The following is a 27,376-nucleotide window of genomic DNA, read 5'->3' on the forward strand; positions in this document are numbered from 1 at the left end:
CCAACTCGATTGAAGGGATTTTCTTTTTCATTTTTGTGCTCTTGGTTTGCAAATTACTTGTGTCAGTGTAAAATGGCTTACATTAGAAAAAGCATCCAGTCCTAGAAACCATGTGGAAGCCAACAGTTGAGCTCAGCACAGCCCCGTAGGATACTGTCTAACCATCCAACCTCTGCCAGCATGCAAATCAAATGCTAAATGATGATGATGATTCTGTTCTCTCTAAGAGAGAAAACTTAATCTCTTTCTCTGTCGTTTATTTACTTTCTGTAACATTCATTGTTAAAATTGATTCTTCTGTTTCAGAACTTTGTTTCATTGAAACGTTTGTGCATCCAGGTTGGGAGTGAGTGGGATCTGATTTGTGAAAGGTTCAACTCAAAGGATCTAAATTTCATAATGCAAAAGAAATGACAATTTTTTTTTTGGGGGGGGGGGTTTACATTCCCGTGTCTGTTACTAACAGCATTTATTACAAACATCTTCCTCTCCCATTATCTTGTTTGAAGTTTTTACTACACAATAAGTGAACCATAACACACGGACAACATTTTTAGCTGAAAGAACTATTTATGATAACAAAAAAGAAACTATTCTCCTTAACTGCCAATTTTCACATTGACCTGGTAAATATACTATAAACATCTGAATAAACAAGCTATTTTTAGGTGTTTTCTCCTCAATCATTACAGGTATGAGGTTTTGATTTAGAAATTTGAGCCTGGTGCAGCCTTCTGGCTTCCCAGATCCCTAGTCAAACCGTCCAACCCATGCTAGCATGGATAACGGATGTTAAACGACGATGATGATGATTATAAAGAGTCAGTATTGCAATAACTGTCATTCCCACCCTAACAGATCTTTTGCATTCTCAAATTAAGAGGTCCCTAGTGAACCTTCAGTGAGATCCATGCTAGAAATGGTTAGGTTGAACTGTGAGTCCCCAAATGACTTTTGAAATTAATACAAAATAAGCATTATTTATTCTAAGACCAGCCTATGTTACAACCACCACTACTACTACTACTACTACTAGCATCAATACCCTCACCATGATTACACGCACTGCTATTAACACCAAGAATGTCAAAAGAGCATAGGTCTGCCCGGTCAGAGGTGACTTCTGGCCAAATGACATTATCACTGTGTATTGCTGTTAATATCTTATCTCTCTTTTATTTCAGTCCCCAGCAAGAAGAAAATTTCAATGCAATTTCCAAATCCCGTCTATCTTAATATTGGTGATGGTGTTGTTGTGAGAGATGGAGGAGGGCAGACAGAATCAGCAGGAATAACAGGAATGGTATCAGGAACGGCAGCAGCAGTTGGCAAAGGAGGAATAGCGACAGCAGCAGTTAGCAAAAAAGGAATAGCAACAGCAGCAGTTAGCAAAAAAGGAAAAGCAACAGCAGCAGTTAGCAAAAAAGGAATGGCAACAGCAGCAGTTAGCAACAAAAGAAAAGCAACATCAGCAGTTAGCAAAAAAGGAATGGCAACAGCAGCAGTTAGCAAAAAAGGAATGGCAACAGCAGCAGTTAGCAACAAAAGAAAAGCAACATCAGCAGTTAGCAAAAAAGGAATAGCAACAGCAGCAGTTGGCAAAGAAGGAATAGCAACATCAGCAGTTAGCAACAAAGGAATAGCGACAGCAGCAGTTAGCAAAAAGGAATAGCAACAGCAGCAGTTAGCAAAAAAGGAATAGCAACAGCAGCAGTTGGCAAAGAAGGAATAGCAGCATCAGCAGTTAGCAACAAAGGAATAGCGACAGCAGCAGTTAGCAAAAAAGGAATAGCAACAGCAGCAGTTAGCAACAAAGGAAAGGCAACTGCATCAGTTAGCAACAAAGGAAAGGCAACTGCATCAGTTAGCAACAAAGGAAAGGCAACTGCATCAGTTAGCAACAAAGGAAAGGCAACAGCAGCAGTTAGCAACAAAGGAATGGCAACAGCAGCAGTTAGCAACAAAGGAATAGCAACAGCAGCAGATGGCAATGGCGAATCAATGACAGCAGATGGCGAAATACAAGAACCAACTGCAATATCTAGCACAGGAGTAACAACAACAACGACAGCTGTCAACAGTAAAGCAACAACTCAAAAAAAGAGAAGAAGACGCCATGCAGCAGTTAAGAAGGTAACTGGCAAATGGTCAGGTGGTAAAGGGAAAAAAGTTGACAAGAAAATAGCAACAGAAGCAAGAAGTGTAGCAGCTGGTGATGGAGCAGTTGCAGCCGGAGGAAGAGTAACATGTGAGTAGGATGAGATAATTTTCTAGAAATGCCTCAGTAAATGAAGTCAGTGATTGTCTTTTGGAAATGTGAAAGTGGTTCTGTGTTTATGATGCGTCAGTGTGTATGTATGATGAAAATGACAGAAGACAACGTGGGAATGTATAATTATTAAGTTTAACCCGTTGACGCCGAAGCATGCGAGACTCTACTCCGGTTTTTTTTTATCTAATGAGCCCACACAAACACACAAGTGCCAATGAGCTCACGTCTATTTACATTCGACATTACAATAACATAGCGTCGTACATTTATGTCTACCGGTTTATGAAAACGAACTATGTGAAGCTATTTATCAAAATATAATATGCACGAGTTATTCTGTTCAAGTTAAAAAAATAGCTTGCGTGTGGTACAACTCAAAACACGGTATTATGCAATGGGACACATCACAGTCCGAACAGCGATATTTGGTTTTGTGCCTACGGTGGTGTGAGGTGCATACAACACATTTCCTTGCCGGATTCTGCTTTTTTTCTGTTGGCGGTATGAAGTGCGGGAAATGTCCTTGTTGGTTCAGAAGCCGGTTTGGAGTCAGTCAGGTGTGAGGATGTCCATGTGTTTGGTAGTTGGGCAGCTCGGAAACTTCAATAATTTCATTTATCAAAGCCTTGTGAAATGCGAGTCCAGTTGCTTCACCACCCAGCATTTGCCAGATCAGATGTGTGTTCATGAGTGCCATATCCACAAAGTACAAAAATATTTTTTGTACCATTTTCCGAATCTTTGTGCTGATCTGTGTCTGGTAGCCAGCTGATTGGATCTATCCACCCCACACATTGTTCTGTTTTAATCCTGTACAACATCGGGTTTTATGATGGGGTCCCCCGCACGATTCCGTTTGCCAGTTTCAGACATTGCAGCAGAGTGCATCGTACTCGGCATGGTCATGTACTTTCTGTCTTGCCAGACCAACACCAGGAGACCACTGTCTGTCGAACGGTATGCAGATTCTCCTTTCTCAAGTTTCGGCTTTCAAAGATCGAGGGCCATGTTCCTCCTGAAAGCGCGGATCATCCCACAGGTGTTTGTTCTCCTGGCCTGCAACTGCTGAAACAAGTCATGACTGGAAAACCAGTTATTCATATAAATGTTATACCCTTTGTGTAACAGTTCGTCATTCAATGACATGACGACATTAGTTGATGCTAGAACGTCTGCAACCCTGTCCTCGCCAATATATATTTTATAGTTCCAAGTATAGCCACATGCGACACCGGATGACTGACAAACTTTCTATACTTTCACTCCAAAGCGCGCACATTTTGTAGGGTTGTACTGTCTGAATCACAACCGCCCCTTGAATTTCCAGAGACTTCTGTCTGTGGAAATATCTTGTGTAGGTATATAGACAGTTTTGAAATTGTCTGCGACTGCGTCAACAATTGGCCGAAGTTTGTGCAGCCTGTCATCGGTGTTGACGCCCGAGTTAAAGTGTAGGTTTTTCAGTAGTGCGAAAAAATGATCACTCGGCATCGTGTCGGCGAAAAACGGTGTTGCCATTTAAGGGTTCCTACTCCAATACGAACCGAGTGTAGGTTTTCTTACGATGCCCATGAGAATAAGCAGCGCAAGTAACACTTTGATTTCATTGCCAGTCGTCGGGAAGCAGTCGGTGCTATGCTCGGATTCACGTTGAGAATGAGTAGCAGCATAGTTGTTTGTTTTGTCTGCCATATATTCGAAAAGTTTTTCCGTGAGGAACCGTGAGGAACTCGTGGAAGGGCAAAGTGTGATTGTTCAGGTTCGCTTTTATCTTGGAGTTGCCTGACAATCTGTATCATCGCTGAAAATTGTCAATTCTCCATTACACCACATCCTGCTGGCCAGGGCCATCGACTCTTGCCCTTCTGTTGTTTTGCGGCAATTGCAAAGTACCTGGATCAGAGTCATCCAAATCAGAGTTCGACAAAAACTCAGTCAGAATCACCATCAGATGAATGAAAATCATCAGAAAAGTCTGATCCTGAATCAACAGGACCTCTCGATTCAGCAGCAGCAGCTTAGGATGTGGGTGTGGTCTGATGCGAAGCAGCTGATGGACTTGGATGCGACTGCAAATTTGCTGAAGGAGTATCACCGGCCTCCGCAGCAGCTACAGCGACTCTGCAAGTACAAGGTCGCAGCTCAGTTTCACATGTAGGTGTTGGTCGAGCGGATGTTTGACATGACAACGAGTTGGTTGCTGCAGGTGTTGTCGGACGCACTGTCGAGCGTAAATTCGCTGATGGAGGACCGAAGCACGAATGCAGAACTTGTTGTAATTGATTTGAAGACATTTTGAATTATGATGCATTTTCGCTGGAGACTCTTACTTTTATACTTCCTGTACCAATGCATATGCACGTAAAGTATCCGCATGTCATTGGTCTGCTGCTAGTCTCGTGACTTGAACGTAACCTAAAATAGCTAAGATAATGCACGGAACGGCGAGCATGCACACCTCAAGAGTTAAAGTACACGATAGCGAACGTAAACATACGTCAGCCGCTAAAATGTCCGTGATAGGTGTAGGGCAGCTCTACATCGTATATTTACGTTAACTACGGGTAGGCAAGCAAAAGTGTGATCGCATATTTGCATCAACCATTGTCAATAAGTATGGAAGTGTCTTCAACATTTTGATATAAGCGTGTTTTCAGAGAAGATAGGTAGACATAAGAAAGAAGTGTTAAGAACAGAAATAAAAAACTGAGTGTGACAAAAATCTAAAAAATATTTGTTGTCATGGTGAACTGACCAGAAGCGACCTAGAAGAAATGAGGTTTGAAACATACAAGAGCTACAAGGGAGATAATTGTGTGTAAATTATATATATGTACCTGTGTGTGTCTGTTGGTGGTGTATTTGTCTGCTGTTATTAATGAGTGGTTATATGTTTGTATATATACACATTCATGCATCTACATAGACATACACACATCCATGTCTATCTCTTGATGTGTGTGTGAGTAGTTTGATTTTATTTGTGGAAACCTAAATTTAATCCAAATTCCTTAAATAGACTTATCAAATCTTTCTGACTCTATCCGTGGTGTAAAAAAATTGATATATATATTAAGTGCTCTTTCCTTTTAATTGTGGCTGTGTGGTAAGAAGTTTGTCTCCAAACCACATGGTTCCAGGTTCAGTCCTATGTGGCACCTTGGTTGAGTGTTTTAGTTGACCAAAGCCTTTTGAGTGTATTTGGTAGGCTGAAACTGAAAGGAGCCTGTTGTGTATATGTGTGTATTTGTGTCTGTGTTTGTTTCCCAGCACCACTTGACAACTGGTGTTGGTTTGTTTATGTCCCTGTAATAAGTACCAGGCTCAGAAAAAAATAAGTATTGGGGTTCATCATTCAACTGAAATTCTTTGAGGTGGTGACCCAGCATGGTCGCAGTCTAATGATAAAAACAAGTAAAAGATAAAAGATACTAAGTTTATGTAACCCTTTACTTTTTCAAAGCCTCCAAAACTAATGGGCAGAAAGGAAGATGTTTTCCTTTAGCTTGGCCTAAATGAATGAAGTATTTAGGTACCCAGTAAAGGTACCCAAGCACAAGATGATGTTGTTTAACCAGGTGAAGTATTATATATAAATGGTAAAAATTTCCTGTTTTACAGAAAAATGGTTCAAACTTTAAAATTTTTCTTTAAAAAAAATTGTTGTTTCACAGAAAAAGGTTTAATAAAATGTTGAGCTTTCAAAAGTTAGAAACTAGAATCAAAAATTTTTTAAAAATTTAATTGGAATTTTGTTACACTTTTTGAAAAAATAATAGTTTTAATAATAAACTCTTCTCTTCTCCCTCTTTCTTTTTCTTTTTTTTCTTCCATTCCATTTTCAATCCTTCCTCTTCATCTACGTCATCAGCCTTATCTCTCTTTCATGCCTCTTTCTCTCTCTCTTCTTTTCCTTTTCTCTTCTTTGTTCCACCATCCACCTCCTTCCATCTTTCCTCTTTCAATAGCTCATTGTCCTTCTTCCTGGACCTTTGTTTTAGGTTTCTCCTCCCCTCCTTTTTCTCTTCTCTCTTCCATTCCAATATCTGTCCCCTTATGTTCTTAATCCCCATCAAATGTGCTTCTAAAAGAGTGCAACAAAATCCCAATTAAAATTCTTTTTATTTTTTGATTCTAGTTTCTAACTTTCAAAGGGTCAATGTTTTTATTAAACCTTTTTCTGTAAAACAACAAAGCCGACAGGAAGCGTTCGATACTTCCTAGGGCTAAACAGCGGTGGTGTAATTCCCATACGGGACTGTCACGTTAAGTTGACCGTATACAACCACTCTATCGCTTTACCACCGCTCATGTCTCTTTGAGACATTTAGAAATTTAACAATTTTTTTTTCCAGAAAAATTTAAAGTTTGAACATTTTGTTGAACTCTTTTTCTGTAAAACAGGAAATTTTTCCCATTAAAATTTCTTGTTTTTTATTATTTAGATTATCATTCAAGTACCATTGCCATCATTAGCTCAATTTCTGGTTCACCTCCATACCACATTTAAGTGCTTGTTGGCAGGATTAATTTCAACTACATATTATCAAAAGCATCAGAATTACACATTGAAATTTATGCTTATTATAAATTTTCTATTGTGGCATGAATTTTGTATTAGTCAGCCATTATTTGGTTTCAGAAATTATTTTATTTTGTATAAGAGGCCTTTCGTTTGATTTGATTCAATTTAATGTGGCAAAAAGCAATGCACTTTATTTAAACAATATAAACATATTCCAAATGTTTACATTTGGAATAAAGGGCGAATAAAAATGAATCAGCTTTTTCGAATCATTAGACAGGAGAAGTGGCCAGATAAACAAAAAGAAGCAAATGGAAATGGACAAAAATTGAGGCAACACTGCAAGAGAAAGAGACAACAGAGCCACATTGTATAGCAGAGAAGAGAGCCAAGCGAAATGGGAATATGAAGATTCTTCAGGAAATAATGTTAAAAGATTTTAATTATTATAATTATTTTTTAAAAATACAAATTCTTCAAAGAATTCATAATATAATATAATTTAATGTAATTGCTGTGAGAGAAAGAAATAGAGACAACAGAGTTACATTGTGTAATTGGTCAAGTACTAAACATAACTGACCCAACAAAATGCTTGGTTCAAATATTGGTAGATAGAAGAGAGCCAAGCAAAATGTGAATATGAAGAGGTTCTTGAGTAAAAAAAAAATGTTAAAAAGATTTTATTAATTATTATAATAATTAATTGTTATGCTATAAAAATAAAGGTTATAATACAACTAGTAGCATAGCCCGGCGTTGCCCAGGTATGTAAGAAACTTTGTCGATAAGCATCTCTGGATGTCCGAATAGTTCGTTGGTCTGGAGTTTCGGCAGATCGAGCCATGGCTGTGTTTGCAGCATTAGCAGCTTGGCGAGCTCTACTCTGTTGAGGTGTTTCGGCAGATTGGGCCATGTCTGTGTTTGTGGCGTCAGCAGCTTGGTGAGTTCTCCTCTGCTGTGGGATTTCGACAGATCGTGTCCTGGCGGTGCTAGCGGTGTTAGCCGCATTCCGAATGGCCCTTTGTTCAGGGTTCTCGCGAGCTCTGCAGATGGAAGCACAGGAAGAAGCCTGCATGTTTTGGCTGGACTGTTGCTCTTTCGTCAACCTCGAGCAGAGGGAAGATCTGTACGCTTGCAAGTCGGGTAGAATGGTCGCTAGTAGTTTCAGATGCCTGAGCAGTGGCAGAACGGGAAGCTTTTTGCGAGAGGTGCAAGGCGGCTACCTCGTGGGTCTCGTGTGCCTTTCTAGCCCTAGCAGCCGATGCCTTGGCCGTCTGAGGACTGAGGAGGGTCCTTCTCTTCTTGGGTGGCATTTTGGTGGATAGCAATGTGTTTGGCAAAGGTGTAATAAAAAGGAACACGTGGAGTAAGTATCCCAAAATGTATAAAAATGTACAAAAACGGAAAAAAAGCGGGCAGCAATGTGAGTGACAACAACGAAAAAGCGAAAAGTGACCAAACTGAACAAACAAATGGAAAAGGTTTTTTGGTGCACACGACAAAAGCGGCTTATAATAAACCAAGAGTTTGCAAGTAGCGTCCGAGGACCCTTAGGTAAAACGTTTGGGGTGGTAGTTATAAAGAAAGTTTAAACAAAAAAAGTATTCGAATAACTTACGGCTGCAGCAGCGATTAGCAGAAGTAGGCCAACGTGTGAAGCGAGCAGGTGTGAACCAAGAGAAGAAGTGGGAGTCACAAACTATACGCGCACAACTGAGTGTGTCAGTTCATGTGATTGGCCAAAGGGTGTTTAATTGAGAGCATTGTTCACTGTTTGGGAGCCAATGGGAAGAGCTGCAATCATCGTGTCAAGGACACATGTGCACGTGCACACACAACTGCAAACACATCTACAGCCCAACATTGCTCGGATTTGAAGCAAAAGGAAAACATATGTCATTTCTAGTAACCTTTATGATAAAAGCGGCAAAAATTGCCTAAATCACCTGAAATCTGCCAACTATTTAACAAAAGTCAGTTTTGTAGGGTTCGCCTGGTCGGTCTCAAAGTGATATGGCTTTGTCGATTTCTCCCAATACTTGTTAACTGCATTGACAAAAGGTCATTAGTTTGACATTTAATGCAAACTTGATGTCCAACATCGGTGTAGGGAAAATCTATGTGAACTTTCAAAAAATATCGCAGAAAAATCGGTTTGCTATGTGTGCCACATATGATGTAATTAACCGATTTTTTTCCAGTAATAACGTATCCTATTGGAATCAAAAGGGCCATATAGCTCGTTGGAGCAGACATGATGCTCGCTGTGAATTTCAAAAAAAATTCCTGCCAATTTGTTAAAGATATTGTCGAAAATATGTCATCTTGAATTTGAACGCGATTTCCCAAAATGGGATTTTTTTTGATGGTAAGGTATTGCATGGAAAACTAACGTCAGAATTAAGTTCCTTAGGGTAACATTAAGCTTCACCATGAGTTTGGTAAAAATCGATTGCAAGTTGCGAAAACTACAACAGAAAATGTGTTGCATATGATAAGCTTAGATTCTTGACCCCATGTTGAATTTATCGATTTTTTTCAAAACTGGGGGAACTTTTCAAAATTTTCGCTGCGCTAGTTTTGAATTATGACATTGGGCTATGTGTATGTCAAGTTTCATCAGAATCGGTTGAAAGCCGTGGTCAGGGTGAGGGTACAACCTGACAGACACACAGACAGACAGACAGACAAACTGCCTTATATATAGAGAGAGATGATTATGTTAACATCAAATATATGCAATTTTAACCAAGTTTAAGAAAGTTAATGGAAATTAAAAGATTAAAGAAATTGATATTTCTAATGTGAGGTGAAGTTATGGAATTATAGTCAAGGCTTGTTTGAGCTTGATCCAACATTTTGTTGGGTCAAGCATGTTTAGTACTTGACCAATACATTCGTTTAACTTGAGTATAATATACACGTTACTTCGTACGTAAATATATACATTACTTTGTACATAAAACATATCTGATTATGTGGCTCCAGACCACTCCTGAGTTAGCAGACCTACAATCCTTTGATTGTCTCAGCTCTACCAGCCATTCTGCATTTCTGACAACATCATCAAATGTGTCTTTCTTTTCGAAGAGACTGTAGGAAGAGATCTGAGACGACAGGTGGAGCGACCACGTTGTCTCACATTACACGTGTACCTCCTGTTCATGCTGTTCAGGTTACCCTTGAGCCCAGTGAAAAGAAAGAAAAGTACTAATTTAATGAATTAATGAGCATTTGGATATGGTGCTAATCAAATTTCACCTGGCAAGGATCAACGGGGAAAATAGACAACAGGTAACTAGAGAGGAGACATGACCCAGGGGCAGTTTAACTTGTCTAGTGTTGTGAGGTAGAGAGGAATAGGCTGAGTAGAGAAGGAAGAAAGGGTAGTAAAGTATGTTTGGGAGACAGAGGAAGAAGTGTGAGAGAGAGGAAGTTACAGCAGTAAGAGGAGGACGAGTGTAAGAAAGAAAGGCAAATGAAAAAACAGAGGGAGAAAGAGAGAGAGAGAGAGAGAGATAGAAATATAGCTGTAGAGAGAGGGGTAAGGACTCGTAGATAGACAGGAAGATTGATACAGAATTGACAGAAAGGGAAGGAGAGTAAACAGACATAGAGGAAGAGTGGGAGAGAGAATAGCATACAGAAGAGACAGAGAGGGACAGACAGATATTTAAAGAGGGGATGACTGACTGATAGAAAGGGGAGGAGAATAAGTAAGAGAGAGTAAACAAACATAGAAAGAAGGGTGGGAGGAGATAAGTAAGAGTAAAAATAGGGAGCTGGTGAAATGTGAATATGAAGGGGTTCTTGAGTAAATAATGTTAAAAAAGATTTTATCATTTCATTATTTGAAAATAAAAGTTATAATACAATGAATATTTTAACAAAGTATTTTGCAATTTTAACCAAGTTTAAGAAAGTTAATGGAAATTAAAAAAAAAATTTTTAATTGATTTTTCTAATGTGCATCAAGGGGTATTTTTGGTTATCTCACCCCCATTAAAAAATTGCCATTAAAATATTCGATTATCTCCCCCACTAAAAAGGTGAGTTAATGTTGCAACAAGAGATTGGATTAAAAGAGTTAGATCGTTTGGATTCAATACTTCAACACATTGTGGATGTTTGGCCTCCTCAATAGGAATTGTAGGATTTCTTATAAAAATAACTTCATGTTTATGAATTTTTTTAATGTTTAATCTTTTCACTTTCAATTCTTATTTTTTTCTTTTATTTGTTTCAGTCATTTGACTATGGCCATGCTGCAGCACCGCCTTTAGTCAAACAAATCGACCCCAGGACTTATTCTTTGTAAACCCAGTACATATTTTATCGGTCTCTTTTGCCAAACTGCTAAGTTGTCCACTGATAGTGAGAGGATAAAAACAAACAGACAGACAGACACACATACACACAGATATATATATATATATATATATATATATATATATATATCTGTGTGTATGTGTGTCTGTCTTGTGCTCTGTTTTTTTGTTGTTAAAAAAAGTCCGTTTCCATGTTTTTATGTTTTCATTTCTCGTTGAGTTCTACGTCTATTTGTGGTGTCCTGTACTCATATATATATATATATATATATATTAATAATAGATATTAGGGAATAGATCCAAACTTACAGGGAAAAATCAGATTTAGGATTGAATCCAATTTTATAGTAAAATATTATATTATATTAAATTAGAGATAAAACCACTATTAGGCAAATCATACAATGAAAAACTTAAGCCAATACATAATATTATTTAATTTATATTATTTAAATATATAACAAAATTATTAAAAAAATATAATTAATATAACACTACGATCATTTCATGGCTATTAATTTCTTAAAATTTTCGAGTTACAGTCATTCATCAGGTGGTTTAAATATCTAAAATATAACCAATATTTTTAAGATATAAATAATATATATAATATAATAATTTTACTTATAATAAACTCTATTATCAAATATGATTATATCCAAATCGACTATAATGTTAAATATTAATTTTAGTTTATAAGGTAGGAAACCCATAATCTAATATCAATATTAGTCTATATCTAATTACATGACTAATATATATAAATTATCAATCAAAATATATATATAAATATTATAATCAAGATCTAAAATAATCTCTATAAATAATTGTATATAATAAACCCTAATACATTTAATTTTTCATATTTAAAGATGAAATAGCTAATTTCAAAATACAAATAAACTAACTTAAACGGACTTTCAGAAATCTTATGTAAAATACTTTTAGAAATAATCAATTCTTAGTAATATAGTATCGAATAAATACTATAGGTACTATAAATATAATTATGAATGGGAATAATTATCGAATATAAATTTAAAGAAATAACTAAGTTATGCTATTAAATTAGACATGGCCTTGACCAATCTTTAGTCGAAACATATCTAAGTTTATCAAAGTTTATCTAATTTAATTATAAATTTAAAACTACAATTAATACTATTAAAACATGTATTTACAAAAGCCTAACTTAATACACCTAGTATACTTGCTATCAAATAACAAATCTATCGCTAAGAAGTATCTTACGAATAAACTTCAATTTAATATCTAATAACATAGAAAATTACGATAATTAGATCATTACATAAACAACGATATTTACATAAGGAGAATATTATTACTCCAAAGGCTTATACAATATTAAAATTTACAATTTGAAGATCTTAAATAAATACATACTTAACTTGGCGAGGTTTAATCAATGAACTAAAATTTTGAATCAAAAAACGTCTTTTACAGCGTTTATAAGAATACTCATGGAATTACGTTATTAGCAAAAAAAAGAATAAATTGTTGAAGAATTCATTACGCGTGAGGAACCTACGTTTATTATAGAATGGAAAATTATATGTTTATTATTGTAATAATGAATTCACAAATAAAGAATAAAATCTCTCTATACTATAATATTTATTAATAAAATAACTATGATAAATGAAACTTAATACAAAATAAATTAAATGATTTAAATGATTAAAAACCACTAATTATTAAATATATTCTAAAAATCTTATAAGATTAATAAATACATAAAAATTAATTTATATAGTAACCCCTCTACATACTATAAATTCTTTCCCATGCCCTTATAATTATAAGCTAAAATTAGTGATCATAACAAATCTATAAATACTTATCAAAATTTGTAGTATAACTATACATACGTTTACATAAATATATAAGAAAATATACATACATATACATATATATATACATATATATATATATATACACATACATATACATACACATATACACATACATACACATACATATATACACACACTTACACCCATACACATATGCACACTCATACATACATGTACATACATACAATACTCAATATATACACTTACACCAATATATACACACCCACAAACACACATATAAATAAATGTATATACATATATATATATATATACACACACATCATCATATACACATATATACATACACACACATCCACATATATTATAAATAAATAGATATATAAATGTCTATAATCATACTACAATACAAAATAGAGGTAAATATTAAGTTAAATCTAAAATATTAATCTACTAATCTATACTTCTATATTAAATAATATGGATTAAATAAACAACTAAATAAAACTATTTCAAATATAAAGAGATTACATACAAATTGATTAATATAACAAAATTATAATTTAACGAAGTTATAATAGAAATATAACAAAATATATAAAATAAATAAAATTGTAACTTACCAGACTCTATATTCAATAAACCATTAAATATTTATTAAAAATATATTTAGTAATAAAATATTTAGTAATAAAATCAACAACCATCTATAATCTAACTATAATTAAAAACAGAACCTAAATAACTAAAATAAACTAATATAATAAGTACTACAAATCACCTGGTATATTTATAATACTATTACATAAAACAACAAATAGGGAGCTAATTTTGTTATATATTTAAATAATATAAATTAAATAATCTTATGTATTGGCTTAAGTTTTTCATTGTATGATTTGCCTAATAGTGGTTTTATCTCTAATTTAATATAATATATATATATATATATATATATATGAGTATGTGACCTCGTCTGTATCACTAGCGATTTTTTCCCCCTGTCTTCCCTTCTCAGGATCTTTCCTTCTCCTATGTTTCCGACGAAGAGCTCCACTCGAAACGTCAAACCCTCCTTCTTCCCTTCTTTCCTGAGCGTCCAATAATACTTTATTTGTTCCACGTCCTTGCGTTGTTGTTTTTTTGTTTTTGTTTTCTTGTTTGGATTAACTATATATATATATATATATCTCCGTGACCGTGATCACCATGACCGACCAGGCTATCAGATGTTGCTACACATCGCTGGTCACAATGCGTTTCGCATTGTTTTAACCTTTAAAGGACACCACCCCGCTGGCTAAGTGAGCAGGCCAACAGAAGAAAGAGTGAGAGAAAGTTGCGGCGAAAGAGTACAGCAGGGATTGCCACCACCCCGTGGAGCTTTAGGTGTTTTCGCTCAATAAACACTCACAATGCCCAGTCTAGGAATCGAAACCGTGATCCTATGACCGCGAGTCCGCTGCCCTAACCACTGGGCCATTGCACCTCCACATATATATATATATGCATGTATATATACATGTAGATGTAGGTACGTACATATATGTATGTATGTATGCATATATTTTATTTATTATATATATATATATTGAGGAGACCTATTGAGTCAAGTACATCAACATAAAAAATCAATGGCAACTGTAGTTGCGATACCAGTGCCGGTGGCACGTAAAAAGCACCAATCTGATTGTGGCCGTTGCCAGCCTCGCCTGGCACCTGTGTGAGTGGCACGTAAAAAGCACCAATCCGATTGTGGCTGTTGCCAGCCTCGCCTGGCACGTAAAAAGCACCCACTACACTCACGGAGTGGTTGGCGTTAGGAAGGGCATCCAGCTGTAGAAACACTGCTGGATCAGACTGGAGCCTGGTGCAACCTTCTGGCTTCCCAGATCCTGGTCGAACCGTCCAACCCATGCTAGCATGGAAAACAGACGTTAACAATGATGTTGATGATGATATATATATATATATATATATATAAATATATATATATATGACGGGCTTCTTTCAGTTTCCATCCACCAAATCCACTCACAAGGCTCTGGTCAGAAGACACCTGTCTAAAGTGCCATGCAGTGGGACTGAACCTGGAACCATGTGATTGGTAAGCAAGTTATTTAACCACACAGCCATGCCTGCGCCTGTTTATTAATTAAAACTTTTTTTTTCCCTTTATTGAGGGTTAAACAATTTTTTTTCAGTCGGGGGAAATAACCCAATTTTTTAATGGTTAGTGAGGTAACCAAAAAGTACCCATAAAGGTTACAGAACTATAGTCAAGGCTTGCTTGAGCTCAACCCAATGTGCTTGACCATTCGTTTTGTTTTTTTTTCTAACTCCACTGAATCAGCCAAAATAACCTTTTCAGTGCCACCAGCCTGATAACCTACTTAAATCCCACACCTTCTTTCTCCCACTTGACCAAGAATATTTCCCCACCCTCTTCCCTCCAATTTTATATTTTCTTCAAATACCAATCCCTTTACTAAATTCTATGACCCAGCCAAAACAGCTTTGTTATTTTAAGGGAAGAATTCACAAAAAAAAACAACAAAAGACGAAGACAGGTGGTGTAGACAACAAACAGATGTATTAGTTTAACGCTCCAGAAGTGAAAAAGTCTTTGGCGTTTTGAGCCTAACACTCTTCCACAGAAATGAACACAGAAAGAAACAAGGAGAGAAAATAAAGAATGCATTGTGGCTGTCATACCAGTCTGTTCCTTAAATTCCTCCTTCCTCTCACTCCCTTCTGTTTTTTTTTTCTTTTTTTCTTCTCTTTCCCTTATTCTGATACTTATCTCTCCCTACCTTTATACACTTCTCTCATACTGTGCTCTCCACACATTCTTATTGAATCTTCCTTGTGTCAACATTTACCTCCTTGTGACAATGTAACCTTTAATTTAATCGCGATATTCTTGGGCTGAAGAGTAACTGGGGGTCTACACCTCACCTGGATTTTTACTGCCTCTGAGGTTCCGCCTACTATGAAACGTTTGTAGCCCAGATCTTACATTCTCCATTTTGTAACTCTTGTATTCTTATTCGCACACCTCACAACCCTGGTTGCCTATTGTGGATTATAAAAACTTTTTTTTTTTTCAGCTTATCATTCTTCAATATGAAAAAAATCCACAACCTTCTGTCTCAATAAACTACTATTGTCCCTGAAAGTTATTTTTTTAATATTTACTACAGATTGCTATTTCCAGCAAACATTAGTACCTTGTTGTGCCACTATTTTCTATTTATAATTTGACCTTTACAGCTGGAAAACAATATTGTATTGTAATAATACTTATAACTTTTGTGTATATATAAACTGTGGGTATTGGGGCTATGACTACCATCTAGATATATTTCTTTATTTAGTGCTGGAGATGTTTTGTTTATGAGGATTTACTCCTGTATTTGTCTGAGTGTTGGGTCCTTCAGGTGCTTGGATAAAATTTGGATGTCAAATTGACCCAGCCTGTCTCCATGTTGGTAGAGTATGGTGGACTGTTTTTCTTTGTCATATTCTCCGAAATGTTCATTTAGTCTTTCTGCAATGCTTCTAGATGTCTCACCTACGTATATCATGTTCTTGTCTTTACAAGCACCTTATGCTATAGACTACATTTCTAGTTGTACAGTGAATGCCAGGATTAATCTTACGTACCATGAAGTTGTCATTGGTGCCTGTGGTATTCTCAAAGGGATATGGCCTACATAGTTGTGATCTGATGGTTCTCCCTAGCTTTTCAATGATCTTAATGTTGAGTTTCGCCTTCTTCAAAGCTTTCCTGAATCTTCAGGCTAGTTCTCCATGGCTCTTGTACCATGTGTTCATCCTGTTTGCTTTGTCACAAACTCTTTCTATCCTATTCCTGTCTTTACTTCTATAACTAGGGGCAGATACTATTGCTTTTATTACATATAATGCTATCTAACTACTTTCAAGCTCCCCACCTGAACCCTATCTTTTTTATCATATCCAGAGAATTGCATGAAGTTCTGTACATGTTTCTTTGTTTCTAAGGGTTTGCATAGTGGGAACATGTTCATTATCCTAAGTCTGCTATCAGTATGTTGGTTTTCATGCTTTGTGACAAAGCTGAGTTCTTGTGAACAACAAATTTAAAAGTTATGGGTTTCATGTAACAGGAGTGGAGGAGTTGCGCTCTGTTGTTCAGTCTCTAATCAAAGTTCAGTATCAGGGGCAGGGAGTTTATTGTTAGGGTGTCTAGTGGCATAGTCTATAGTTAGCCATGTGCTGGATGCTCTCCATTATGCTCCTTTCGCTTTCTACATTACAGTTATTTGATTTTGTCTTGACTAGAATATTTATGCCATCTACATACCTACAGTAGAAACAGTTGTGTATTGTTCCGCTAAGGATTGTTTAAGTTTCCTCTCCCACCAGGTCAAGAAGAAGCCGGCTACATCTCCAGCCCCACTGACACCAATGGATGGCTGCATCTTGAACCTGCATCTATAGTTTCTTGTTAAACTTTACTATGTGGTTCTTCAGGGTGGTTCTTATGCTTGTCCCTATTGCATGTGCAATCAGTCTTTTCACCTGACTGTCGTTCTCAGAGTCTACGGTACTTTTCTTCACTGCTGATGGTGAGTGGTTTTCCTCTCTCTGACTTGGTGGGGCTGAATCTACTAAGGTCATGGTTGTCCAGGTAAGTACCGTCATAGCTTAGTTTAAGGAGAAGGCCCAGTTCTCTCGTGTTGACTTCAATGAATTCTGCTTCATTCTCACAGATAACGCATTTCTTCACAGCAAAATCTCTGCCCATGGATGGCCAGAGTAAAACCACGTCCCTACAACCCATCACACAACCTATTAGGTCATTGGAGTGTTTGCAACTATTGATTCTACTGAGGAGATTCTCCGTGCCCACACAGACATTCAAATGTCCCCAGATATAAATATAGATCCATCCATCCATGGTGCAGATGGTATGTAAGGCAGTGAGCTGGCAGAACTGTTAGCACGCCGGCCGAAATGCGTAGCCGTTTTTCGTCCGCCGTTACGTTCTGAGTTCAAATTCCGCCAAGGTCGACTTTGCCTTTCATCCTTTCGGGGTCGATTAAATAAGTACCAGTTATGCACTGGGGTCGATATAATCAACTTGATCCATTTGTCTGTCCTTGTTTGTCCTCTCTGTGTTAGCCCCTTGTGGGTAGTAAAGAAATAGGTATGTGAGGACAGATTTATGGTTTTAAATAAACCGCTTATATAATAACAGATAAAAAATGTATTTTTATTAAAAAAATAACATAAACATAAAGCTAAATTACCAATTTAATAATTCAATTCAATAAAACCACCATAAGCGTCAATAATTGCCTCTGGCTCTGGTCGAAATCATTGACAAGCTCAGATTTACTGGTTGTTGTTCATATCAGACATGACTCCAATTATGGCAGTTTTCAAAGAATCTTTGGTGCTATGAGGGGGGGGGGGTTCATTAACATTTTTCTCAATGATGTTCCATGCATAGTAGTCTAGTGGATTGAGATCTGGAGAATTTGGAGGTGAAATGTTGGGGGTGATGTGATCATGCAAATTGTTGGCCCTCCATTTTTGTGTCATCTGAGCCTTGTGTGATGGTGCAGAATCTTGCTGATAGACATAAGGCCTTCCATTGCATACGCTGTTGATCCAAGCCTTAACATCGCTATAGAAAATGGGTTATTAGCTAATATTCAATTGGGTATACAACAAAATGTTACGATAGAATTTGTTATTCTGGGTAACTTTCTGATACCCATAATAATATTTACGGCAAAATAGTCTTAATTTCATTTAAGGTTATGGGAAACCACAAACTATCGTTTCTCTCGCTTTGTTTACATTTAGCGTAACGGTTCGTTTTCTCCGTAATGATTTCAAATAGGCTCATTCGAAAAAGTAAAATGAAATAGTCTAAGGCTTTACTCCTCTGGGAAAGTCTGTGGCTTGGTCCAGTTTCTTCAGAAAAATCACCGAAAGAAACAGTTTTTAAATTTTCACTCCATTCAGGTGCCAATTCGTTTTCTTTATCGCTGTCGGAGCTCTCGAATTCACTGTTTTCACTTTTGGAAAATGAAACATCAGATTCATTATCAAATACCATGTCCTTTTTTTTTTCAGTCATAGAGTTAGATTTATGAAGGTCTTCAGTAGAAAATCCTTCGAATTCTGACTCGCTGCTTGATATAATGAAATTCGTATCCATTTTTTGTCAGAATTACAAATTTTGAAAACACAATAGGAACAAATTTCGGAAAAAAATCTCTCAAAATTTACGGAATTAAAATTACACTTCGATTATTGTACAAAACTGTAGTTGAACTGTTTACGAAGTATAATACGTGTTTTCATGAATGTACTAAAGAGATTTGCTCTGATATTCTCATTTAAATATGAATAGGTAAATTCGGGCGGCTTTGGGCAGTTTGGTAACGAAAGGGTTAAGGCCTTGTGGATAAAAGTGTGAGGGCATCACATGTCCTTCATTACTAACAACACCCAAAACCATGACACTTGCAGGAAATTTTGTGTGCATTACTCTTGGAACCTGAGAAGCGTTTGCACATAGCAATCTGTCATTTCTTCTGTTAGTTTTCTGGTCCTGATCAAAGTTTCTCATTGGAGAAAAACCAATTCACACCATCTTGTAATGGATTTAGAAGTTTGTTCAAAATTCTTTTTGACTTGATTAAACGGTTTTCTTTTGTTTTTTCTGACATGAATTGACCTCTCCTCATCTCGTAATACTTGTGTCTGATGTCTTCAGGTACAACAGTCCTGATTGGTTTTTCCAACACACAGAATTTTTGGTAATTGACTTCATTGATTTTCCTGGATTGTCTTCAATGTTTTGCTTAACTTCCGGAATAAATTCAGGTGTCCCAATAGAATCAGATTGTTTGGAATGTTTTTACATTTTGATACATTTAATATGCTTCCATCTTCTTTCTCAAACTCACAGTGTATCATGTGGACAAAAGATCTTGCAACTTTCAGAAAACGAGAAATTTCTAAATCACCTTGCTTACCTTCCAAAGCCACAATCACAGCATGCTTTTCAGTTCATTAGCAAGTGTTAGGCCCGTTTTTTTTTTTTTTTCTGAAATAGAAATTTAATGAAAATTAGTCAGATAAAATAATGACTAAAAATACCCTGTGTGTGTGTATGTGTGTGTATATGTATATATATATACATATATATACTAGCAGTATCGCCCGGTGTTGCGGTTTGTTTAGACCCTTTAGAATTAGAATTTTTGAAAAGTAAAAATTTGGCAGTATGTAGCTTATTATTCTCTTTAAGTGAAATATACCGAAAAATGGCGACACACCAGTCAAAACATCGTAAAAAATAGGGATTTTCATAGAAAAAAGGCACCTTTTTGATGTAAATAATTTTTGGTGTTAACATGGTCAGATTTGAATTTTTTCTTCTGTGGAAGGAAGAGTTAGCCTTCTTCTATTATACTCTCATATATATATATATATGTATATATTCATATATATATACATGCATATATATATATGATGATATATATATATATATTAATACAAAAAACCCTCCAGGCTACATCCCAAAAATTCATTTCTTTGCCGAATTTCTACAATGTTTACGGCGATTCGTTTTTATATCTTGATAATTTATTTTTCATGCAATTTACGCATGCTTGCACGCATGGTGAACACAGTTCACATCAAACAGCTGACTGAGTAAAGTTCACTATTCAATGCATGGGATGAGGCCTAAACAAACACATTATCGATTATTGCACTTGCGAGATGAATTTCGGAACAGAAATAGCGCAGTTCAATTTTCATTCGCCGAAACTTCAAGTGACACATTTTTGGTGGTTCTACAATTTGTTGGCTAGGAGGAGATGACACACACAGACACACAAGTTGAGTTTTATATATATATAGATATATATATATATATATAGGGAGATGTACTTGCATAGCAAGTGACTTGATCTTGAGATTGTATGCTGAAACAAAAACAGTTGCAGCATGGAAGATGTTTGTAAGCCATTGAAGAATATAAAAAAAAACGTTAGTTTCACTTCAACATTTAATTTTCTATTGTGTCAAAATATTTTTGTCACTTTGAAACCACGACCTGTTCACTGAGAAAACTTTGTGCTGCATCTGAGAAAGTAACAGTTAGTTCATGATATATTTGTGTTTATGTATGTATGTATATGTGTGTATGCATGCATATATGCATGTTTGTACGCATGCATGTGTGTATGTGAGCATTTCTGTATTTAAGTGTGTAGACGTATCTTTGTGTGTGTGTATGTGTATGTACATGTAAATGTAAGTACTGATGTGTGTGCCTGTTCAAGTTGTGTATATGTAACGGTTGCTGTTATTCTTATTGTCATAGTTATTGTTACCATGGCAATAACGAGACTGCCAACAACTACAACAGCAACAATAAACATGCAAACCAATACAAACATCACTGACAACAACAATACACACACACACACACACACAGCCAAAGAGATGGTAACCAGAGAAATGATAGGAATGACAGTAGTACCATGGGTATAAATGATACCGACCCTTTTCATACCGTATTCTTCATATTGTGGGACAAATCATTGAGTATGAGGCTTATTTATCCGACAGCCCTACCCTTCCACAAAAGCGTTTGCGTACCTCAACAGACAAATGAAATAGGAGCACAGTCCTCCATGGTCAGTACTAAACTTAGACAGATTTTAAAACAATAGATTAGTAGACAGAGTGGTAGAGAAGCACAGCAACTCGGCAAGAAGCCTGCAGGAGGCCTGCAAAAGCTCATACAGCACACGAAAATTGGGGAAGTTGTGTGCCTTCCGACGGACAAGTCTGGCAGAATGCGGATAGACAACCTGTCAAACTACATCCAGGTGATGCAACCCCACATCCTCAAAATGAGGGAAACCATGATAGAGGAGTATGAAGAGGGAGAGAAGAGTCTCACTGCTCATATGTTGATGTGGTTAAGCATCCTAGGGGCAAGAAGGTGCACTGTCAACAACTTCCAAGCCACTAATAATACATCCGACCACTATGGAGTATGCAAGGACCATAAGATGACCACTGGCCCAGTGACAGGAACACCAACGACACTGGTCAATGTTGCCAACAAATACTCCAACTCCTCCTTCCTCTCTGTGATCATACGCCCTCTGATAAAAATGTCCCCAGATGTGTGTCATCACGGAGGACCTTCTCAGCAGCATCAATGAGTGCAACCATGCTTATGACCTGACGGGATGCATGATAGGTAGTATGACGCAGAACCCCTATACCCATCCTTTGATGTTGATTTTGTTGTGGAGGTGATCAGTGAGAGTGATGTGGAGTTTCGTGGTGTTGACACAAAAGAACGAGGTCCCTTCCTGGGACTGACATACGACAATGATTGCTTAGATAAACATCACCTTAGTTGTTTCTCCTCCACTAGATAGATAAAAGGTAGAGCCCCTACCATAACTTTTATGGCCAAGAAGACTCCTAAAGAGAGGTGGACCTGGACCCCTGTAAACAATGATCTGGTTAAAAAGATGGTCGCACATTCAGTAGGTGCGAGTAGCAAGACCACACCCAAGGGCCATATATGCCCAAGGGGAAGGTGCAGCCATCGGTGTCAGTATCACTGGCGATGTGGCTAACCTATTTATGGCATGGTGGGATAGGAGACTTAAAGAGGAATTAGCAGAGAACTCCATAAACCTAATTCTATATTCCTGCTATGTTGATGATATCAACATAGGAGCCAGAACACCCCTAAAAGACAATGCTGATGATCTAGAAGTAGCCAGAACACCCCTACAAGACAATGTTGGTGATCTAGAAGCTAACACTATGGAGAACATCCAGCAAATAGCTAAGTCCATTCACCAGAGCATTGAACTAATGATAGACCACCCTAGTAAGCACCCAAACTACAGATTATCCATTTTAGACACGAAACTGGCCAGAAAGGAAGAATGGTAAGGTCAACATCCTTCAGTCTTATTCTGCTAAACCCATGACCTCTAAGTACCTTGTTCACAAGAACACAGCTATAGGAGAGCATAGAGGGGAAGAGTGGTGAGAGCTGAAAGAAGCGAAAGGCTCGTCAGTGCTCAGGCAGAACATGGAGGCTTAATTAATAGCATTATCGACACATTGAACTGACATGACAGATCACATAGCAGTAGACAGACAGACAGACAGACAGACAGCCTCAATAGAAAACGTGAATGGAACAATATCCCCCACCACCACACCACTAAAAACAGAAGGGAGAGGAAAAAATTAATAAATAAAACACAGATACAAACAGGGTAATACATGCACAATAGACATATATGCACATACCTGTGATGCATATAAGAATAGAGATAGATAAATAAAGAAAAAATATATATTCGTCACAAACCTGTGATAAATATAATAGATAAAAAAATAAAGTAAAAAAAATCTATATAAAGGGCATGGATGCAAACAACATAAGAAGTGAACACAATAACTTCAGAGACAGCCACAACAGTATCAACAACATGACTAACAATGACAAACTACCATGATGGCAACATTGTGGGCAAACACACAAGCACGGAGAGATACAGGAAGTGTACCAAATGTTCGGGTCTTGGGACAGCAGCAGCACAAGGGGATGAGGAGAGACCATACTGCTGCTGCTAAGAACACTGACACACACACACACACATGCACAGATAAGGATACACATAGAGGAGCAGGATGGAGTTAGTGGAGCAAAAGTCCACATGAAAATGAAAAGTGTTGCTAAAGAGATCACATGTGTGTGACGAAAGATTTCCAGACAATGGACATAAAATAGAATAAGAACAGTAATAAACGTGTGAAGAATATGTGTGTGTTTATTTGGCAAAAAAACCCCCGACCATTCCGAAATACAACATCTGTTTCAACACACATTTCACATCAGGAATCTTGCAACACAAATTCGTAAACATGTATTCATATATATATATATTCATATTCAAATGGGTGTTTTATAAAACTATTCCACACATACAATTACAGCCATACCAACAATCCAACACACCTGGGCAGTACCATTCAATCCAGTGGTATGAGCAGCACTAAAATAAGTGTTGTTTGGGAACAAACATACCTTAGATATCACCACATTCATTCTTAATTCTAGGAAGGATTAAACACTAACATTATTAATTAAACTTCAACAAAGAAACACATTTACCCTATGTACAAAAACGGAATCGGTAAAATAATTCTATAAGTAAACCTAGCCCTTGAAGTCCATACAGATAATATCCCCACCAGTCTTCCATAGTTATTAAGATAAAAGTGAAAGCTTTTACATTCTATTCTTTCGAAACAAACGTGATTGAACCTAACTAATAATATTTTGAGTGAATTACACCATTTCATAACCTAAAAGTTATTAATTAAAACACTCCACATATATTGAATATTCGTTATCTTTACATACTTTAATGTTAAACTTATACCAGTAATTTAATAGATAATACTAAAGTATCCTTATTAAATCAAGAACTAATAAAAGAATACCTGTAATTAACAATTGTTATTAAGAACCTTGTTATGATTAAAGCTAAATATATATATTTTTTATTACTCTAATTCTATTTAGATACTCTACTTTACCCACATTCACAAACAAAAACAAAAAAAAAGCAATATTTTACACTCAAATACTTTAAAGAAGACCCCCTATAAATGAGGGTAACTACAAACAAGGGCAACCCTACCAGGACAACCCCTCCATATACATGAATACACATAGCACACAAACTTCACACAACAAAGAAATGTTACAAACTCCACAGAAAGAAGAAACCAGCTCCAACATCCAATTACAAAACACCCAGAACAAGACCATCCATAAATGCAAAAAATAAAGAAATTCACCAGAGACTAATCCAAGGGGAACAAACTCCAAAAAATGCATCTTCTCTGAACCGTATCCAAATTGCAGTTTTTTCTGTGGTAAAATACAATTAAGACCTTTAAAAGGTAAGCTTGAAACAACATTCTAACAAACCCATGCAAGTATTCAAATAAGAAAAATCTTTCACTCTCCCCCTTGAAATACTCCTAAATTTACCGTCCATTACATTTAACACCTCAAACATACCATTCTCATTCATACTTACTTTTGAAGGGTTTATAACACTTATTTCAAATTACTTTTTAATTCATCTTTATAGTTCATTCTTGTGTTCAGATATGGAAGGTTTAATATATGCATTTGTGTATCTGGGTTGGGTTTTTTGGGTTTTTTCAGGTGTACATGGATTATATCTAGCAAACAAACTGTTGGTGTATTGTGAGTGGAATGTGTGAGTTTTTGATCTGTGTCTACTGATGGTTGAACATTTATAGGAGTGCGAGAAAGGGTCTTTTTTCTTTCTTTTCTCTCTTTTTCCTCTTTACTTCTGTCCATTCGTTGCTGCTTTCGGCCAGTGTTGAATCTACTTAGGTGTCTCTTATAGGACTTTCCCCCTCTTTTGGGCTTCTTTGTTCTAGTTTTAGATGACTTCTCTTTTGCTGGGTTCGGCTTGTTGGTCAGTGGTACTACGTTGGTAGGTTTATCTTTTTCAATGCCAGTTGGTTCTTCCGTTTGTACTGGTTTGCTGGATGGAGGGTGTGCCTCTGGTTACATGCCCTGTGTGTACTTAGCTTTTATGTGGCCCTTCTATCCACACCTGAAGCACTTTGGGCTTCTTCCTTCTATGATAACCCTTATTTTTGTCTCATGTGACAATATAATATATATTCTGGAATTTCTTCCAGATCTCTTTGGGTGGCCAGGATTGACAATTCCAAGCCACAACCCTCCCAGTTTTGCAGTTTCATTCTGGAATTTGAAATGAGACAGGCCCCTATTTTAATTGTGGCAGTTCTTCCAAGCTAAGTTGGAAGCAACACTAGGTTTTCTTTGAGTATTCTTTTGCTTTTTTTTTTGGAAGCGAACCTCACCTCCACAGTACCAAAACACTTTCCTTTGTTGATATATCCTGCCATTTTGGTTTCAAGCACCTCTTGATGGCATCTCTGGATGCCATCTCCATCCTTCTTGATGCCAGTGCCAAAGTTCTATAAATTATAGGCGTCTTCCATGTTACTTTCTGGTAGAGTCAACCTCCTCTTTGAAGTCTCCTTATGTTCTGCTTTAAGCACTATTTCCTTAAATTCTGGCAAGAAGTGCATTGCTTCACTGGTCTGCCTGACCTTGGCCATGACATTGTTCTCAATATTGTTACTGATTGGATCCTTCATTTAGCATGCCAGCCTACCTTCATCGTAACTCTCCAATGCTACCCATTCAGGCGACCTCTCCACAAAGTGGTCTGAAGAATTGTATTGGCATTTCTTTGGAATTTATGCTTCAAAACAACTGACCCCTTAAAAAGAGGAATAAAATGTTCAACTCTGCCAAAGTTGGCAATGCATCATTTAATGCAGAGACAGTTCAAAACAGCAGGCAGTCCCAGAAGGCAAAGCCTACAACAGAGTAACAAAACGGTGCTTGTACTTAACAGCAGAAAAAACATGTCAGAGCAGAAGGTAGCCATTTTCAAACTGAAATTCTGTGGTTTAGAAGGTTGCTTATATAGCAAAAGATATCTTCTTACCTGTATACAAATAGAAAATAAAAGATAGAAAAAAATAAAATAAAATATATAAAAAAATAATAAAAGAATACAAAAAGTAAATACAAAGGCATGTGTGAAAAAAGAAGAAAAAATGAAAAGGAAAACGATGAAAGATAAGAAGACAAAAGGTCTTTGAAAATGGTGATGAGAAGAGGTCAATCAGGTATAAAGAAATGGAACAGTTTTAGGAGTGGTCAAAAACACTGAGTTAAAAGATGACCTTTGTGAATATTTTGGTTTGAGGTCATTTTATTCCTTTTCCACAGTTGGTGTGACTTTATTTAATCACACACACTCATCCACATTTACACACACATGTATACATACATCCACACCCACACACATATACCTACATGTTTCTATGTGTATACATATGCATAAATATCCATATGCACACATAAAGACACACACACACATGTGTTCACACATAAGAGAGTGTACATCCATACAGACTTATATCCGTATATTTTTGTGTAAATATACATACCTGCACACACATAGATATTTCCACACGTATGCAAACATAAGATTGTACAGAAAGGTGGATGTAAGTATCACATAAAAACCGGATTAGATCTCTTACTCTCATCGCTTCCAGAGAAGGCAGCATTGTCAGATTCTCTCAAGCATCGAATGTCAAGTTGTAAAAAAATGTTATTGAAGTAAAAAATGTGTCGTAAAATCAAATGGTGGTGCCCAGGTTGGTGTCTTTCTGTGGATTGTTGAGATGGTATTTCTGG

General features: G+C 36.6%; 2 protein-coding genes across 2 annotated transcripts in view; both read left to right on the forward strand.

Moving 5' to 3' along the window:
• Window positions 1-1,672, forward strand: part of LOC115223722 — a 78,694-nt gene extending 77,022 nt beyond the window's left edge. The window contains exon 17 of the mRNA XM_036512514.1: window positions 1,185-1,672. Coding sequence (XP_036368407.1) covers window positions 1,185-1,672 — 488 coding nt within the window. The remainder of the gene's footprint in view (window positions 1-1,184) is intronic.
• LOC115223721 (TPR and ankyrin repeat-containing protein 1) overlaps window positions 1,669-27,376 on the forward strand; it is a 75,505-nt gene continuing 49,797 nt past the window's right edge. Inside the window, exon 1 of the mRNA XM_029794402.2 lies at window positions 1,669-2,248. Within this exon, the coding sequence (XP_029650262.1) occupies window positions 1,939-2,248 (310 nt within the window). The 5' untranslated portion in view covers window positions 1,669-1,938. The remainder of the gene's footprint in view (window positions 2,249-27,376) is intronic.

Source organism: Octopus sinensis, linkage group LG23, assembly GCF_006345805.1.
Source record: "Octopus sinensis linkage group LG23, ASM634580v1, whole genome shotgun sequence".
NCBI classification, from domain to species: Eukaryota; Metazoa; Mollusca; class Cephalopoda; order Octopoda; family Octopodidae; genus Octopus; species Octopus sinensis.